General features: G+C 36.8%; 1 protein-coding gene across 1 annotated transcript in view; it reads right to left on the reverse strand.

Annotated features, from left to right (window-relative positions):
* The window catches only part of LOC121296533 (DENN domain-containing protein 4C-like), a 62,209-nt gene that overhangs the window by 20,616 nt on the left and 23,983 nt on the right, over nucleotides 1-17,610 (reverse strand). Inside the window, 11 exon segments of the mRNA XM_041222212.1 lie at nucleotides 347-494; nucleotides 1,664-1,792; nucleotides 3,483-3,689; nucleotides 5,076-5,211; nucleotides 5,689-5,819; nucleotides 7,983-8,021; nucleotides 8,921-9,066; nucleotides 10,050-10,268; nucleotides 11,415-11,515; nucleotides 12,020-12,195; nucleotides 13,955-14,099. Of these exon segments, the coding sequence (XP_041078146.1) occupies nucleotides 347-494; nucleotides 1,664-1,792; nucleotides 3,483-3,689; nucleotides 5,076-5,211; nucleotides 5,689-5,819; nucleotides 7,983-8,021; nucleotides 8,921-9,066; nucleotides 10,050-10,268; nucleotides 11,415-11,515; nucleotides 12,020-12,195; nucleotides 13,955-14,099 (1,577 nt within the window).

Consider the following 17,610-nt stretch of genomic DNA (forward strand, 5'->3'; position numbering starts at 1 on the left):
ACAGGGTTAGGGAGGAAACCCGGTCGTGCTAGTTTGCATCATCACGCTCCACAACCACTACTGGTCAGAAGGAGACCTCTCACAGTGGGCCCATGCCTCCAGCTTTCAGTAGCTTGGTAATGTCCATTGATTAGGTTTGGTGGGTGAAAATAAATAAACTTGTTGACAGTCGTAACAGATTTGCAGGCCCTGATCAGTAAGTGGATTACAGCAGTGAGGCAACATTCAAATTGGGAAGCAAAATAGGAAAGTTAAATTAATCTTTGCTTCTGCTTGGATAGGAAAAGAAAAACGATTGGCTCATTTCATAATTTGTAAGACGTATAATGTCCCGGTTAGTTGTTACCTGTGGTTACCAAGGCTGGGCTTTTTGAAGATGGTGTCTTTCCAAGTGCTTGTTTGAACTGTGCCACTCCACGCAACACGTTTCGTACCTTCGTCCACATAAAGTAACCACTTCTGTTCCTGCTTGGCCACGGGCTCTCGAACACAGCCTGGCAAGCGAAAACCAGTCAGTACAACATTCATAGGACAGCAGGAGTAACACAACATGGGTATGTTTGTGAACCAAAAGAAAGGTACCCCATTGAATATCACCTCTGATAGACTGGTTAGTAAATACAACACAAAAAGGATTTGAAAAAATGACAAGTGGTTGTAAAGTAGAAGCAGCAACCTATATATTAAGTACAAAAAAGTAACCATCATGTTGTTTAGTGAAATAGACTCTTTTGACCTGTCATCACCATGGCTTAACATTTAACATAGCAAGCCACTTTTTTTTACATGTATATCTTTTTCCTAAAACACAAGCATCAGCTTTCATTACACTGGCACGCATTGCTTACTTTTTCAAAACAGGTTATTGTGTTCAAGTAAATGCAGAAGTACTACTGTACTTAAATCAGAAGGCCTATGCTATAATCTATGCCATCTCTCCGGCGTATTGAAGCTAATCAAAATTCAGCAGTTACTAGTTTGGCATAACTCCAACGAGAACATATTTGTGAACTTGATAAAGATATGTTACTGTTTGCTGCAGCGCCTGGTTATTAAATCTTGGACAGAAACTTGCCATTGTTTGGGAGTTATATTTGTTTGGATTAAGGTAACAATTAACATGCACTTACAAGGGATAAAATACAGCTTTAGTGTCTAGCATTGTTCTGGATCCCACACTTAAAAGAGATGGATAAGTTCCAAATCTAGAATTCAGGATTTCAATTTGTACCGGTACAAATTGTTCTCTTGGTAAGATTTGAAATTCTGCCAGCAGAGATCCGTACTGGAGCCTATACCAGGCAAGGCCCTGAGCGGAACCCTGACATATATTAAATCATTCATAAACCCTTTGGTGAACTACAGGCAGCTACTGTATGTGGTGCCTTTGGTCTTGTATCAAGACACACCGCCTCTGTATCACAACACAAAGCATGTAAAGAAGTATCACCGTGCATAGATGCATTATGAATCTTTTCACTCCATCTGCAAATAAATTAACATTGTGTTACATGAAAATGACAACACAGTAGTGTGTTGCACGCATGTTTATATGAAGAACTCAAAGTAATGCACCAGGAACAACACCTGATATACCCATTAGAGTATACTGGTCATCCATACTTTTACATTCACTTGGCAGCTCAGGTTTTGTTTCCCTTACCTTGTTGTAATAACCGTATGTGATGGCGTTGGGATGAACACCAGCGTTTTTCATCTCAAACAGAACTCTCACTGCCAGCACTGGAAGCCCCCAGATTCCACACAGCTGCATCACCACCCTGTAGCAGACCTGTAGGAAGAGGGAGGTCAGCCCAACTTTCCAACACAGTCTGGCAGACACATCCTGTAAGATTCTACTAACAATCTGAGATTAGATTCTTCTAAGGCTGTCAAGCGATTAAAACAATTAGTGTCATGACTAAACCTGCGATTACAATTTTTAATCTTAATTAATCTTGGTTTTAACCACATATTGCATTGATACAATTACTGAATTCATCTCATTCAAGTGTTTTCTATTACCTATGCCATTATTATTTTAAAGCAGTAGTTCTTCTTACCTAAAAGGCCTTACAAGGTCTTGGACCTTCTTATCTTCAAGATCTACTGACCCCATATGTCTCTGATTGTTCCCCGAGATTGAAAAAAATCTTCTGACAATCCCTAAAATTCATTTGAACTCTGTCGGAGCCAGGGCATTTAGTTATAATGCCTTCAGTCTTTGGAACTTGCTCCTGGTTCATATCAGAAATACTAGCAACACTGAATCTTTTAAATCCTGTTTGAAAATATATTTGTTTGGGTCTGTTTATTTGCAGCTGGAGTATACATTGGACACACAGGCTTTTTATATCTCTTTTGTAAAGCGCCCTGGAATGCTTTCATGAAGAGCGACATTGTATTGTCGTATTATCATCATCACCATCATCTAAAAAACACCCCATTGTAAAAACAAAACCTGGTGTCCTATTTCTGGATTCATATTGTTGCCTCTTCTTTACATTTTTAAACTCCCGTATTTGCTGTTAGATTGTTTGAACTGCTAAAATCACAGCTGAGTCAGTTTATTACTCGTCTTAATACATTTCAACTTGTACTGTATATTTTCTTATCAGTTTCCTTTAAAAAGGGTATCCTTTACTGATGTTTTTCATTGTCGTTTTTAAAAAAAAAGTATTCTCTTTTTTAATAACTTAATTGTCTAAATAAAACAAAGCATTCATTGAAAAAGTTATATTCTCCTTAATTGTAAATTTTGTTATACTTTCAGTACTTTGCTCCAGCAGTTCTGTGATTAACCTTCTACGTAAACACTGACTTCACTCATTGCGTTGCATGCGCTCGGCTCTATTGAAATGGTGATGCAGGGAATGAGTTACTGTATGCCAAGATTAACACGGGTTAAAAAATTTCTCTCCAACGAAATTAACGCATTAATCGCAGAAGTTAACTGCAATTAATTGGCAGACCTACTCTTAACATATTTTCCCTAAAAGGGTCATAAGACTTAAATGCAAATTAGTTAAATGTAACCACTTTTTAGTAATACAATGCATTTGATACAAATGTAAAAATGTTAGGAGCACACAGTCCCGCCACAGCGTACATTCAAAATGAGAGCGGTCAGTATTTTAAAGAAGATGACCACGACTTACATTCACTGTACATGTACATAAAAAAGTCAAACCAAACTCTCTCGCAATTGGATAGGTGGTTCAAAACATGTGTGTAATATAGCTTTAAATAGGCCTCTGTTTTCTTCATTGGGTTTTAGTGGCTCCTCCTGCGGCTTTGATCACAGGCTGGCATACTCTTGGCTCGGGGGCGTTGCAGACGCCTATAAATTAAAAACTCTAGTCTAGATGAGTTCCAAGTGGAAAAATAGATGAAAGTGATAACAATCTAAATGAGATGCATCTTCATTAACCCCCGCTGTTTTAAAAGTCAATTGAAGTACCACATAAAATGCATGGACTTGCCTCATCCAGGACCTCCACCTCTGTGTTTCTCATTTTGATGAGTACGTTGTATGCTTGCTGCATGGCCCTGACCTTGGAATGGGATATTCTCACATGGGCTGGCAGGCAGATGAACCACAAGCTATAGCAGTGGCTGAACAAGCATTTGGCCCAGAGAGGTGGGTTGGAATAAAACCTCTTGGCCATCTTGTGGGCAGATTTGATCTCCTGCAAAAAGAATAATCATCATTATTTACATATATGCACTTTTTTCTGCTCAGCATTCCACTGTCACAGAGCACTTGTTTATAATATAGGTAGGGCGTCTGGTATTTGTGTTTTACCCTGACTTTTATACTCTCCTTTAAGAATTCAATTGATACCAGTTAAGTCATTCATGTACCTCACATGACAAAACGAAGAAACGTGCTAGTAGGAAAATATAAAGTTTTTTTTTAGTTTTTGTTTTTTTTATGTGAAACAACTAAATGGGCTTTTAAATTGGCTAAGCCTTCACTTTTAATTTACAAGCAGAACATGCATACGAGATCACAACATGTTAATAAGTGACTGTGACAGGCTGCCTGGTGGGTACACCAGGCCAGGAAATGCAGGACACAGAGTGGTGAGTGAATTGCGCTGTTGCGCAGGTTTATTATAAATAAACACAAAAAACAGAACAAACAAAAACGGCACGTTGGCCAAAATAAAACAGACAAACAAAAATCACTGAACTAACCCCAAAAAAAGTATCGTGCTGGTCCTCCAGCACGAATAGCTATCTATATACTGTATACAGCTGTGCCGGAATTCAATTGCTAATTAATCATTCATTTGAATCCCAGCACATGAAATAATTTGTGCAATCACCATGCTCGCATACTAATACAAATTTTAATCTGCACGTGAAGTGATTGTGCAATCCCAGTGATTAAACACAAATATACAGTTTACATCGCTTGTGCTGCATATGCCACATTTCATCCATAACTTATAAAACACTCAAGGGTAGAACATGTAGCAATTCAAAAAGAAACACCTGACATACATTCTTTCACATTGAGAATGGCATCAGGCTGAAATGTTTGTCAACAAATTCTCACAAGACCATAATCTAAAAAATCATAATTAAAAAAAAAGTCCAAATACAATCTGACAGGTCTACAGGAGATTCTGAGTCTGTGACTAACAGACAGACGGACGGACTGGCAAAGGGGCACAATTAGTTCATTACAATACACACTATAGGACCCTTAAATAAAAAATAAATAAATAAAACCACCATCTGTTCTGAAGCAGAGATACATTTTCCATGCAACACACAATGCTGGTCATTAGGTGTTAATGTTTGAACAATTTAATATGGAAACAGAGCATGTGAGCTAGTGATGGCTTTACCATACTAAATTAGATGCACAAAGTCTACTGTTCTAAAGATGCTTAAACACCAGGAACAATGCTGTAACATCCTGTATCACCCCATATACTGGAACTAATAAACTGTATTTTTTTTATTTAAGATTAATGTAGTTCAATCATCACAGCCCTTACTTAAACATGAACTTAACAGAATAAAAAAAATCAAAAGCCCGGAGAGCTCTTCCTGTGTCTCACCTGCTTGGTTCGTTTCGCCAGCAGTACCGAGCTGTTGCATAAACTGGCACCTGCCACCCGTCTGCTGATACTAGAAGGTTTAAGCTCCACTGGTCTGTCAAAAAGCTCTGGATCCAACTGGGGGAAGTTTTTATAGCTAAACGAATAAATAATAATAAAAAAAAAACAGCAGAAGAAGAATAAATGCACATTGAACAAAACCAGACAGAATATACCAACAACAACAGGGATGTTTATTAATAATAATAATAATAATAATAATAATAATAATAATAATAATAATAATACAGAAGAGATTGTATAAACGTGGCAACATCTATCATATTCATTTTGGTTTCTTTCTTTAAAGCCAAACTGCAGTTGTGCTTTTTTGAAGATGTGTTTATTTTCATACCTCACTACAATAAAAATAACAAACTGTTCTAAACAAATTCATTAAGTTTAATCACAACTGGACGAGCGATTCTATCAATATATGGTATAAACAGTGATTATGTAGTGTTGACCTGCTCACTAAGATAAGTATATATGTCACAGGGCCGTACTTTATAATCTATAGGATTTTCATTAAGTAACCCTATGAAAATGCAGATTCTTGTAGTCCATGTATTACCTGTACTTGCCCGGCGGGTCAGGTCCGTCTGTTGCTGGGGGTTCAGGAGGCATCACAAACACTGTGTGCTCACTTTTCTGTGACTCATCCAGCTCGATCAGCCTAGTATCCTCAGAGGTGTCAAAATCAACCTGCACAGAACACAACAAAACAATATTACACTTTAGAAAGATTTGCATGCGCAGTGCTACAGCTGCCACTGCCTCGGCTTAACAGCCTTGAAGAACAGTAAGAAAGAAGGTTCAAGTGGTTGCAGTGAACAAACTAATTTCATTAATCTAACCTGTCCTGCATTTTCATTCACGTTATGAGTCTCAAATGTGCAGAAAAACACATGTTTATAGCAAATATGTATTTTCATATTAAAACATAACATCCAGTACATGGTCGTAACTAGCTATGAGGGCACAGAGGTTGTGTCCTCGGTTGTTTTTTTGCATTATCAATGCTGATGCTCATGTAAAAAGATTCCTTAATTTTCTCTGCTGGCCGTTTAACATAGAGTTGGCGGTTGAATAGTAAATACCAAGTTGTCATATAAACACTGCCAGCTATAGCATGAAACCGAAGTTTGACCTTGGTAGAATATTAGCTCTGGTTACAACTAATTTTTGTAAGCCATGTTTTCAGTTAGGGTTGCACTTAGGACAGGGTAGTGTGCAAGAATAGCTGAATTTCATGCAATATTGCTTATTATAAAGACCGTTATTGAGAAGTTTACATTTCAAATAGCTTTTTACAAAAAAGAAAAAAAAAAGAAATCATAAGTATGGCTGTGTTAAAACAGGAATTCGAAGATTGTTTTAAACCTTCGAAGGTTCGTCAGACGCCATTCACACACTGTGTTTTTTTTTCTTGTTAAACAGAAACCGTTTGACATGTGAATACTATAAATCACACACTAAATGTCACTCACATGCAAAATTCAATCTTTTCATCTGTATAATGCATATTACTTAAACATAAGTTGTTGTATTAAAAGCCAACCAAATCGTTATACGTAGCAACTGTATTGAAAGAAATGTTTCGAAACCCCTCTGCTGTTTAGGGTTGTTTTTGTTAAATGCCCAGGCAACCAAAAAAAAAGGTTGGATGCAAACTGTGCAAGCATTTGTTGATGTATCATCGACAGACATCCAATCTCTGCGGTCACTTGACAATCGTAAGTTCATATTATTATTATTATTATTAGTAGTAGTAGTAGTAGTAAAATGTGACTATGACTGATAACCTGCTTAGAACGGTGACTTTTAAATTAAGTTTGTTTTGCCTAAGTCCACAGCAGTTAGTGCTGCTGCAATGCAAGCTTACGCGCAAGCAGCATCAGTTACGTGTGAATATAACCGTGTATGTTTTACTCCATTTATATGGCTTATCTGTAAATAACAGGATTTTCAATCAAATATAAACTTGTAGCTGTGGTGACGTCACCTGTAAATTATGCAAATTGGTACCATCGAAGGTTCAAACCCTCCTTCAGTAATGTGTTCCGAAACTTTGAAGGTCAAAATGTACCCTTCGTTGCAGCGCTAAAACTAGTAACTGTCACTGTATACCTGTAGCAACAGCTTACCTGTATTGTAACCTGCTAATTTCAAAGTAGGCGCTTTTATAATAGGCTCTGTAGCTGGCAAATGGAAGTACACAGTCGGTCATTTAAACGAATGAGAGCATTCTAGCGCTGCTCCAGTTAACAAGATCTGACAGAACAGGATGAAATGACTGACAGTGAAACTACAGTAGCCTACTAAGACCATTGAGAAGACTGACAGTGACCCCTAGCCATTCAGAGCAGAAGAGAGACGGGACAGGCAGCAAGTGTAAAAACTACACAAACTAGAAATGATTTCTAAATTATAATTTTTACGTAAGAAAATAAAAACCAGAAAGTGGTTTTACCAACATTTGTCCTATATAAATTCATCTCATTCGAACTCCAATTTTTGGGGAATTCAACACTTAGCCAGCTTTACAGATTAAAATTGAAAAGTATCAAGTCTAGGTATAGCATCCCATTGTGTGGGCATGACAACAAAAGGCTATATACCTTGGGTTCAAAGTCTAGCCTTATCACCTGCAGTTAGCATTAGGCACCTACATCTCAGAACATCAAACAAACAGAACACTTCTCTTTTTGCTAGACCCCCAAGTCACTTTTCTGTAACTATCTTAACCAAGTTGTTATGCTCTCATGTACAGGTGTAAAAACAGAACAAATGTTACATCGCAAGTAGAAACCTATAACTAGGACAGTTTAATGAAGTAAAAAATATCAAAATATATAATTAAACTACCTTTGCTCCTTTGTCTGTGCCTTTTTCAGAAGGAAAAATCTATATTAAAAAGAAAAGAAAGTCATATTTATTACAGGACTAACAGGTTCAGGGTGCTGTACAATACTAATAGCTTCAAGGCCGCCAATTTAAATTAGTTTGTTATATCTGAAGCCAACTAAAAACCACCACAGGCTAACCTCACTTCAATTGGTTTCATTTGAAAATTATAACCAATTGAACATATTTTCCATTGTTAGAGATGCTGGTTTTCACAAAGTTCTTTTACAGTTTCTACAGTTCGTTTAACAATGTAGGCAGAGTCAGATTGTTGTTTTACAGGTCTCAACCTGGCAAAGTCAAGTCATAATCTGTACCATACTAAATTCCTGGTCTAGTATTATGTTTTTTATACTTATATTGCCTCAAACCAGTAACAAAATCATGAGAATAAAACATACAAGAACAGCTGAAAATGTTTTCCACCCTGTCAAAACTTTCTACAGCTTTTATCAGCATGCCTTTTATGAGGATTATAGGTCAGTTCAGACTAGAGGCCTTCGGATTGAGGACAGAATAGTGCTTCTTTACAGCACAATATTTCACTGATTACTTAGACACACTTTGCTATCATTTCAAATGGGCTAGGCCTAAACAAATAATGCCACACAAAGATATAGGGTCCTATTTAGCTACAAATGCATGGGCAAAACTAGTTTCTCCGAATGTAATAAAACTGTTTTAATGGTATAAAACTATGAAGAAACTATCCAGATTGAAGCCGATAAACTATTGTTCCGATTGATAGGACTCTTAACTATATTTATTTAAAAAAAATAGCCTTTAATACTGGAAAATATGCAGACCAAACATTTGTCTACTTCATTTATTTAAGTACTGGATGTCTTGGCTTTAATTTATTTACTGTTTTGATTCCATTTAAAAATTAGAAAACTCACTTTTTCAATGCAGTCATCAAAAAATGCCAAGCCTGTGTCCTTATCGCTCACAAAAGTGCATTCTTCGATGAAGCGGATGAAGATCTGAGTTTTCGTCAGCTGCGAATAGAATTTCTGATGTGCACGATCTCTGCTTTTCAGGAACCCTGGAGAAGGAAGCCAGTCGAGGCAGGACGATAGGAAGCGAGATGAGGAAAGCATGCAGTTCTTTGTGCTTTAAATCAGGCATGACTACAGGCAAAACAACCCGATTCTCAACACAGAAACAAATAGTTAAAAACTCTGTATGGAAAAAGGGTTGGATGCCATTTTCAGTCATTGACTACCTCACTTCATCTTAGCTTGTACTTTAAATTAAGTGAAACATTAAAACACATTTGTGACAAGTACTGTAGGTTGACTACAAGATTAGAGAGGAATAAACTGTACTAGTGTTGCTTTTTAGCTTCAGATGGCGGAATCATGCTCAACGCCAAAAACATATTCATGAATAATAATTTCAATTTAAATAAATAAAATCGAGATAAAAAAAGATATATATATATATATATATATATATATATATATATATATATATATATATATATATATATATATATATATATATATATATATATATATATATATATATATATATATATATATATATACACACACACAGTTTATGTTCTATCTTCCTGCTAAAACATAAACATTATTGTCAAACTTTTGCTTTCTGAAGACATTTCATTGAAGTTTGAAATTTATTATTTTTAAGAAGTAAAACGTGTCCACATTTATTTATTTTTTTATTTTTTTTTATCTTGCTTTACTATCTCGGTTCTATTTAATCATGTTTACAAGTAAATGTTTGTGCGTCTTTTTAGGATTTGCATTGGCCCCTGTCACATTAAGAAACAATTCATGTTTCGTGAGACCCTTCATGCTACCGAGCTTACATCTAGTCTTCAAAGTACACTGAAACATGACTTCTTTTTATACAGAGCTTGTTTTAAGAAGGCCTCTTGAAGTAAATAATATCCCGCGACGCTATGAACAGATGTGTGCTACAACAGAGACTATTACTTCATTAAGCGTGAAAAAATTAAGCTGAACAACACAGAGAGAGAAGGTGCTCTGAAGCATGTACCTTGGAGATCATAGAGTGAATCGGCCGCCGTGGCCTTCTCCGATGGTGCCTGTGTAATGGGTTTAAGATATGTTCTGTATCCCTTTAGTATGGAGGCCATGAAGCGGAGGAAAGCCTCCTGGGTCTCCATTTCCAGCCCAGTCATCTTTTTGTGCCAGGAGAAGTCTGCCTCGATAGGAGTCATCTCCACTGCAGCGCCTTCCTGCGCTGTTCTGTGCACTGAGAAAAGCACATGCAGCAAAATAAAACAACAATACATTAATGTATTGAATCTGCCAAAGTGGTCACTCGCCAGTGGAGACCGACTAAACTTAAATATGGTAATATTAGAAACAAAAAAACAAATTGCCAAACCCAAGATACCATTTTGATTATAGTGGAGTTATAACTGTGCAATTATTTAATGATAACACTGAATAAACAAAGTATCTGTTAATTTTATCACATATGCTGTTAGTTTCGTTATTTTGTACTTTTTAAAAGCCCCTATTAGTATAACACAAATGTAAGCACAGTGCAAGTTTAATTTTAGTACAAAGGTAAATCTTTGGAACTTTAAACTTCCACTGTAATGGGACCTTAATTTGAAGCATAGTTTCCCTTTTCCCTTGGCTTGGAACACTATACCAAATGTCAATTACCAGCAAACAATGCCTGCTGTCCAAGGTATTTCACTTTCCTCAATACTCTATTGTGGGCTGACTGCCCTTCTAAAAATTAAAGTCAAGTATGAGTCATCTCAAGGTATCAGACTTCCAAATGAGTGGCTTAAACAGTAGACATAGAACAGAGGTTTCATGTGTCAATATATTTAACTCCTAAGCTACTCAGTTTTTATGGTACCTAGTCAGAGCAATTTCAATCTCAGTTTGACAAGTGTGATTTATAGTATATGGCTTTTGTCAATACATTGGCATCCCTATCCATTAATTATTATTAATATTATTATATGAGTTTGTAATAATAAAATAAGCATTTGCAAACATGGATACCTGGATAAAATAACAAGCATTAAAATATGAAAACTGTAAAGCACCTCAGGTCGGTGGGTCTCTCACATTAATGTATGGGGTTTGTTTGTCTCATGTCAGCGTAATACTAATCTATGTTAGCACTTACAATCAATCAGAAGTTGTGTTTATCCACTGTTTTATAAACAACAATCTTACTCCATCCCATCAACGGATTCCTCAAACAGCTCCTATGAGGTGAATGTGATGCACTGCCTCCATCTGTTGTCATTAGTAGTCCAACATTAGGCACACTCTCAGATATAAAATTGCATCAATAAAACATAAGTGCTCTCTTGACGCTCTGCAGCCTTGCATTGCTATCTTAACTCTCAGCAGCTGCCTCAAGCAGTACCTGTTGCCAGCTGGTGATGCAGGTTGGTCAGGGAGTTAAAGAGGCTTTTGCTGGGTTTCTTTGGAAGATGTTTCCAGGTATAATGCCTCTTGTCATCTGATCTGTTATAAAAAATAAAAAAAACCACACAGAATATATTTACATAGCTCTGTAATTTTGCCTGAGTGTATAATGATGTAGGAACTAGTCTAAACATTTCTCTACTTCATTTGTAATGTTTAAACTTGCATCCAAATTGGCTAATGCAGGGTCACATAGTTTGTGCCGATGCACAAAAAACACTCTACAATCGTGCACTCCAATGCCACCCCACATTAAACACAATAGTAGGCCAGTCACAGGACCACAGACTTCACGGGAGTAATTTTTTTTTAATAAAAATTTAATAAATAAGAAGTCAATAAAACAGGTAATGATTAAAAATGTACTGGAAAACTGGAAAAGAGTGACCAGTGAGCAAACAGACTGCACCTGGGCATTATAGGGTACTGTATGTCACTTTTTCTAGCCTTGGTGTAACGGTTTCACTATAAGCCTCAACTCCAGTCTATATTTGTATGTCACATGCAGCAGACCATATACACATAGAACACGTGAATGCTTACAAGTAGATTGTGTTTGTGTCCAGATCCACACAGACCACATCTGGAGGTGGATCATAGAGGTCAAAATATCTGGAGTCCACTCCAATAACAAACGGACAAGGTGCACTGAGGACCCCAGAGAGAGCCAGGGGACAGAGAGGGATATAGGGACATTGCCATTGGAAAGGGAAGATCATCTGAAATAAAGGGCACAAAAGACACATATGAGTTTAATTTAATGTTTGTGCTTCTGTGCTTAAATTGTAGCAGTATTTAATGATGTAATTATATACACACATACATACATACACACACACACATACATACACAGCACCTATAGAAAGTCTACACCCCTTTCAACTTTTTTCACATTTTGTTGCATCAGTGCCTCAGAGTTTCATGCATTTAAACGAGGATTTTTTTTTTTCTCTTATCTACACACCATACTCCACACTGTTAAGAGGGAAAAAGTTTTTATTAAGAAAAAATGATATTAAAAATACAAAACTTAAAAGACCATAAGTCTCCACCTCCCTGAGTTAATACTTGGTGGAAGCACCTTTGGCAGCAATTACAGCTGTGAGTCTGTTGGGATAGGTCTCTACCAACTTTGCACACCTAGATTTGACAATATTTTACCATTCTTCTTTACAAAACTGTTCAAGCTCTGTCAAGTTCCTTGGAGAGCGCTGACAGACAGCAATCTTCAAGTAATGCCACAAATTTTCGATTGGATTTAGGTCAGGGCTCTGACTGGGCCACTCAAGGACATTTACTTTTTTGTTTCTTAGCCACTCCAGTGTAGCTTTGGCTTTGTGCTTTGGGTCGTTGTGATGCTGAAAGGTGAACTGCTGTCCCAGTTTCAGCTTTCTTGCAGAGGGAAGCAAGTTTTCCTCAAGGACTTCTCTGCACTTTGCTCCATTCATTTTCCCTTTTATCCTGGCAAGTGCCCCAGTCCCTGCCAATGAGAAACATCCCCAGAACATGGTTCTGAAACAACCATGCTTCATAGGAGGGATGGTGTTCTTTGGGTGATGCGCCAAACATAACGCTTTGCATTTAGGCCAAAAAGTTCCATTTTGGTTTCGTCAACCACAAAACTTCTTGCTACATGACCACAGAATCTCCTGAGTGTTTTTTGCATACATCAAACGGGATTCAAGATGGGCTTTCTTGAGTAATGGCTTCCTTATTGCCACCCTACCATACCGGCCAGATTTGTGGAGTGCTTGGGATATTGTTGTCACATGCACAGTTTGACCAGTTTTGGCCATAGAACCCTGTAGCTCTTGCAAAGTTGCCATTGGCCTCTTGGTAGCCTCTCTGATCAATCTCCTTCTTGCTCGGACATCCAGTTTGGAGGGATGGCCTGATCTACGCAGGGTCTTGGTGGTGCCATACACCTTCCACTTCTTAATAATCGTCTTTACCGCGCTCCAAGGGATATTCAAAGCCTTTGATATTTTTTTATACCCATCCCCTGATCTGTGCCTTTCAACAACTTTCCCCCAGAGTTCTTGGTGCTCATGGTTGAGTCTTTGCTTTGAAATGCACTACCCAGCAGAGGGAACCTACGGGAACTGCTGAATTTATCCAGAAATCATGTGAATCACAACAATTTAACACAGGTGGAAGCCACTTAACTTGGTGTGTGATTTTTGAAGACGATTGGTTACACCTGAGCTAATTTAGGATTGCTATTATAAGGGGGGTGGACACTTATCAAACCAAGCTATTTCAGTTTTTATTTTTAATTAATTTTCTAGAATATTTTTTTCACTTGGAAGTTGTGGGGTAGGACGTGTAGGAAAACAAAAAAAAAAAAAAAAAAACTATATTAATGCATGTTAATTCCAGACTACAAGGCAACAAAAGGTGAAAAAATTGAAAGGGGTGTAACTTTCTATAGGCACTATGCGTAATTTTATATATATATATATATATAAGATCACTCACTGCTACCACAGCTTCTGCTACTCCAGTCAGTACAGCAGGCCTCAGTGAGTGCAGCAGAATTTTACTCTCCAGCAGGACAAACAGGAGTAAAGTGGCACAGTTTTCTGGACCAAGGTTCATTAGCAAAGTGCTAAAATTTGCTCCACTGATTGGAAGAAAAAAAAAGAAAAGCAATGTTGTATCAAAATGCAGTATGGGTTTATGGTAAACACAGCACCTCTTCTTTATAGGAGAAGATCACTAAACCATGACAACTGGAGTTTACATGATTATTTTGTGCTTTGGGCAACTGACTGGTGATTCGTGCCACAGGAAAAAATTAACAATATAGGTATAAAATGTTAATCTTTGAAAGCAACACAGGACAAACATATGCACTGCTGTGCAAAAGTCTTAGACACATTCTGGAGTTACAATATATGTATTGATTTTAGGCGCATCAACAATTTACTCTTTTTCCACTATTACAACAACTTTGACTGTTATTAATACAGCTTAGTTTGGGTGAGAAGAAACCAACTTGTCATTTAGCAATCTTTTATTCACATTGATCAGAATCTTCAAAAACTTGTGATCACAACAACTCAAAGTAAACTATACATGAGCAGCTAATATGAAGTGTTCTAGTAGCTAATCCATCACATTTACCCAGTAGTTCTCAACATGGGTGGGGGGACACGACAAGTGCCCCCCCCCCCAAAAAAAAAAAAACGCTTTTTTTAAAATTTAAAATCTATATGTTATATGAAGTTCTGTAGGTGACGCAGGTTGATTTTACGGTAGTAAATAACACGTACTACACTAGATTAAAGAAAGCTGTTTGAAAAACTTGCTTAAAAGGTGGTTTTGCACTCCCTTGGTCATCTCACCTGGACAGTGAAATGAATCCCATCCATTAAAGGGTGGGGCAATTTCTTTCCCGTCATTTAACCAAACAACTGCTTCCCCTATTGACTGGCATGCTTTGAAGCCAGTAACATGCTTTACGCCCTCGACACTGCAGAGGTGTCCTAGGGAGTGAAACAGTACCATACTGAATGTAATACAGAAAGCAAGACAAATTCCATCTACGAAGCAAAACAAATTCCATCTAAGGCCCTGTCCGCACAATGCCTTTAAACCAGCTTAAAAGGGCTAAATACGGTTTGTGTCCACAGTACGGCTACAGTTCGGTAACCGGACTCAAGTTTTAAATTAGATCGCATCAGGTTGTGCGGTTTACCATACTACATTTTTTGTGTATCTTCCAATATCCCAAAATGCTTTGTGGTATGTTTGGCGAAATACTCTGAGCAGACACCTGAAGCGCTTGCTATCAGTGTAGACTCTGTAATGGATATTAATTTTTATGCTTTAAAAAAACAACAACAAAAAAAAACTGTCAGGACATCTCTGTTAAAATAGTCAGGAAAATAACAAAAGCACAACGTTAAGTCGTTAAGTTAGGCGACTGCAAAAATGAAATGCAAGTTTCAAGTAGGATGGGGGATGAACAATTCACATAATTTGTCAGCTCTGTTTGAAATAAAATTAAGGGGACCAGAATTAGGAGCAGACAAAATATGAAAGGTAAAAACAAAACTATTTTGTAATTAACAGCTTTTTTTCCGAGTAATTATGAAAACAGAATCAGTTCAGTTTGTTTAAAGGGACAGCACCTGATTAAAACTAAAACCCAAAAAATAAAGCCCTACTTGTGTGTGTGTGTGTGTGTGTGTGTGTATTTACTTTTTCCAAAATACTTGTTTTATTTCTTTTTAGCAATATGCATCTCTAGTAATATGAAGCATAACACATTATTTTAAAATAAAATGCAGTGCATGGTGGGATACTATCATATTGATTTCCATTGTTCATTGCGCTGTTGGGAACTGTAACCAAACTTCTAATAGTCTATGTACATAATAATAATAATAATAATAATAATAATAATAATAATAATAATAATAATAATAATAATATAGTGCCTTTCACAGTGGACCACCATCACAAAGCATTTTACAGAGGTAGGCTTTGTAGGACATTGATTTAACATCTCATCCGCTGGATGGAGCAAGGAGGTTAAGTGACATGCTCAGGGTCACACAGTGAGTCAGTCAGTGGCAGAGGTGGGATTTTAACCAGTGACCTTCTGGTTATAAACCCTGGAATTTAACCATTGGGCCACACAGCCTTCACGGACTGCACTGTACTTCAGTGTGGACGCTTTGAGCTGGATTACACACAAATTAATTTAGCACAAAGCAGCAGTTTAAGAGATTATTTAGACAAAGCCCTAAATAGTAACTCCCAAATATAAAAAGTACATAATAAGCAGATACTGATATAATGCTGAATAATGCATTTACTGCAATAATGAATGGCCATTTACCAGTAGTGTAAAATTTGTTTCACAAGGGAACATTTCCAAGTTAAAAAGATAGACTAAACAAAAATAAATAAATAAATACATATTTTTAATATTAAATGGCTTTGTTTAAGAGAGTGGTCGTACTTGATTTCAAATTACGAGGAGTTGGAAGTGAGTGATTTGAAATTCCTTGTTCCCAGAATGTATTATTTTTTCCCTCAGTTAATTTCCACAGATTTTTTTCCCTTAAGACAAAAAAGAACACATAATACAGACAATTATGTTTTTACTAATGCTCATAAACCTTTAGGGACCAATGTGTCATGCTTAATTTTAAGACTAAATCTTGTAGACACCAATAATTCAGCATGGGGTTAGAATGATGTGTTCTGAATACATTTGTAATTAGGTCTTCAATTCTTCTACTGTACCTCTATACAAGTCACAGATGCATGTATTTAGCTGTATAGCTAAAATATTCCAATGCATGACCAGAATTTGATCTATTGACCCCAAATGCGCTTCTTCAAGAGTCTGTCGCAAGTGATCACTACAGACATATGACAGATACTGACACGTTTAATCACTAGAGAATGAAAAAAAATGGTTGAGCCCAGGTATGCACCTCTTGTAGTGTGGATATCAACTTGTACCATACACAAACTATACAATATTTTTTATATAGTCCATACAATACGTTGGTAACATGAATTGGGATAATATGTGTGAAACCCTGTTACATCAAAACAGGTATAACCTTCACTGGAATACTGTATAATTTTGGAGCAACTAATAAAAACGGTCAATGGATATTTATTAGAGAATCTTCACTCACGCCTCCGTTGAGAAAAAAAGAAATAAAAACAGGACACCAGTAAAAGGTCATGCTTGTTTAACTTTAACAGGGTAGCTGCAATGTAACCCTGTACATTTGTATACAATATACATATTCCCCGAATTCCATGTTATTTTAAAGAGAAAAATAACTGTGCAGGGAATTGCATAGTTGCACACAGGAGACACTGAAGTATGAAACTAAAAGCCCTTGGAGGACCGCCAAAGACAAAAAAATAAAACACAATGTCCAAACCATTGAGATACATTGATGGGTATGGAATCTCATAAATGATCAGAGACATGTTCTCAGAAACCACACAAGCAGCTCCCACGATAATAGCTAATGAGATGAGAGTTCTGGAGGAAAAAAATACCATCTCCAAAAAAAAAAAAAAGCTTAGTTGACCAACTAGAGATAGAACATAAAACAGCCATACATACTCGTTGAATATTACACAATGTATAACTG

This window comes from Polyodon spathula, chromosome 2 (genome assembly GCF_017654505.1).
Source record: "Polyodon spathula isolate WHYD16114869_AA chromosome 2, ASM1765450v1, whole genome shotgun sequence".
NCBI lineage: Eukaryota > Metazoa > Chordata > Actinopteri > Acipenseriformes > Polyodontidae > Polyodon > Polyodon spathula.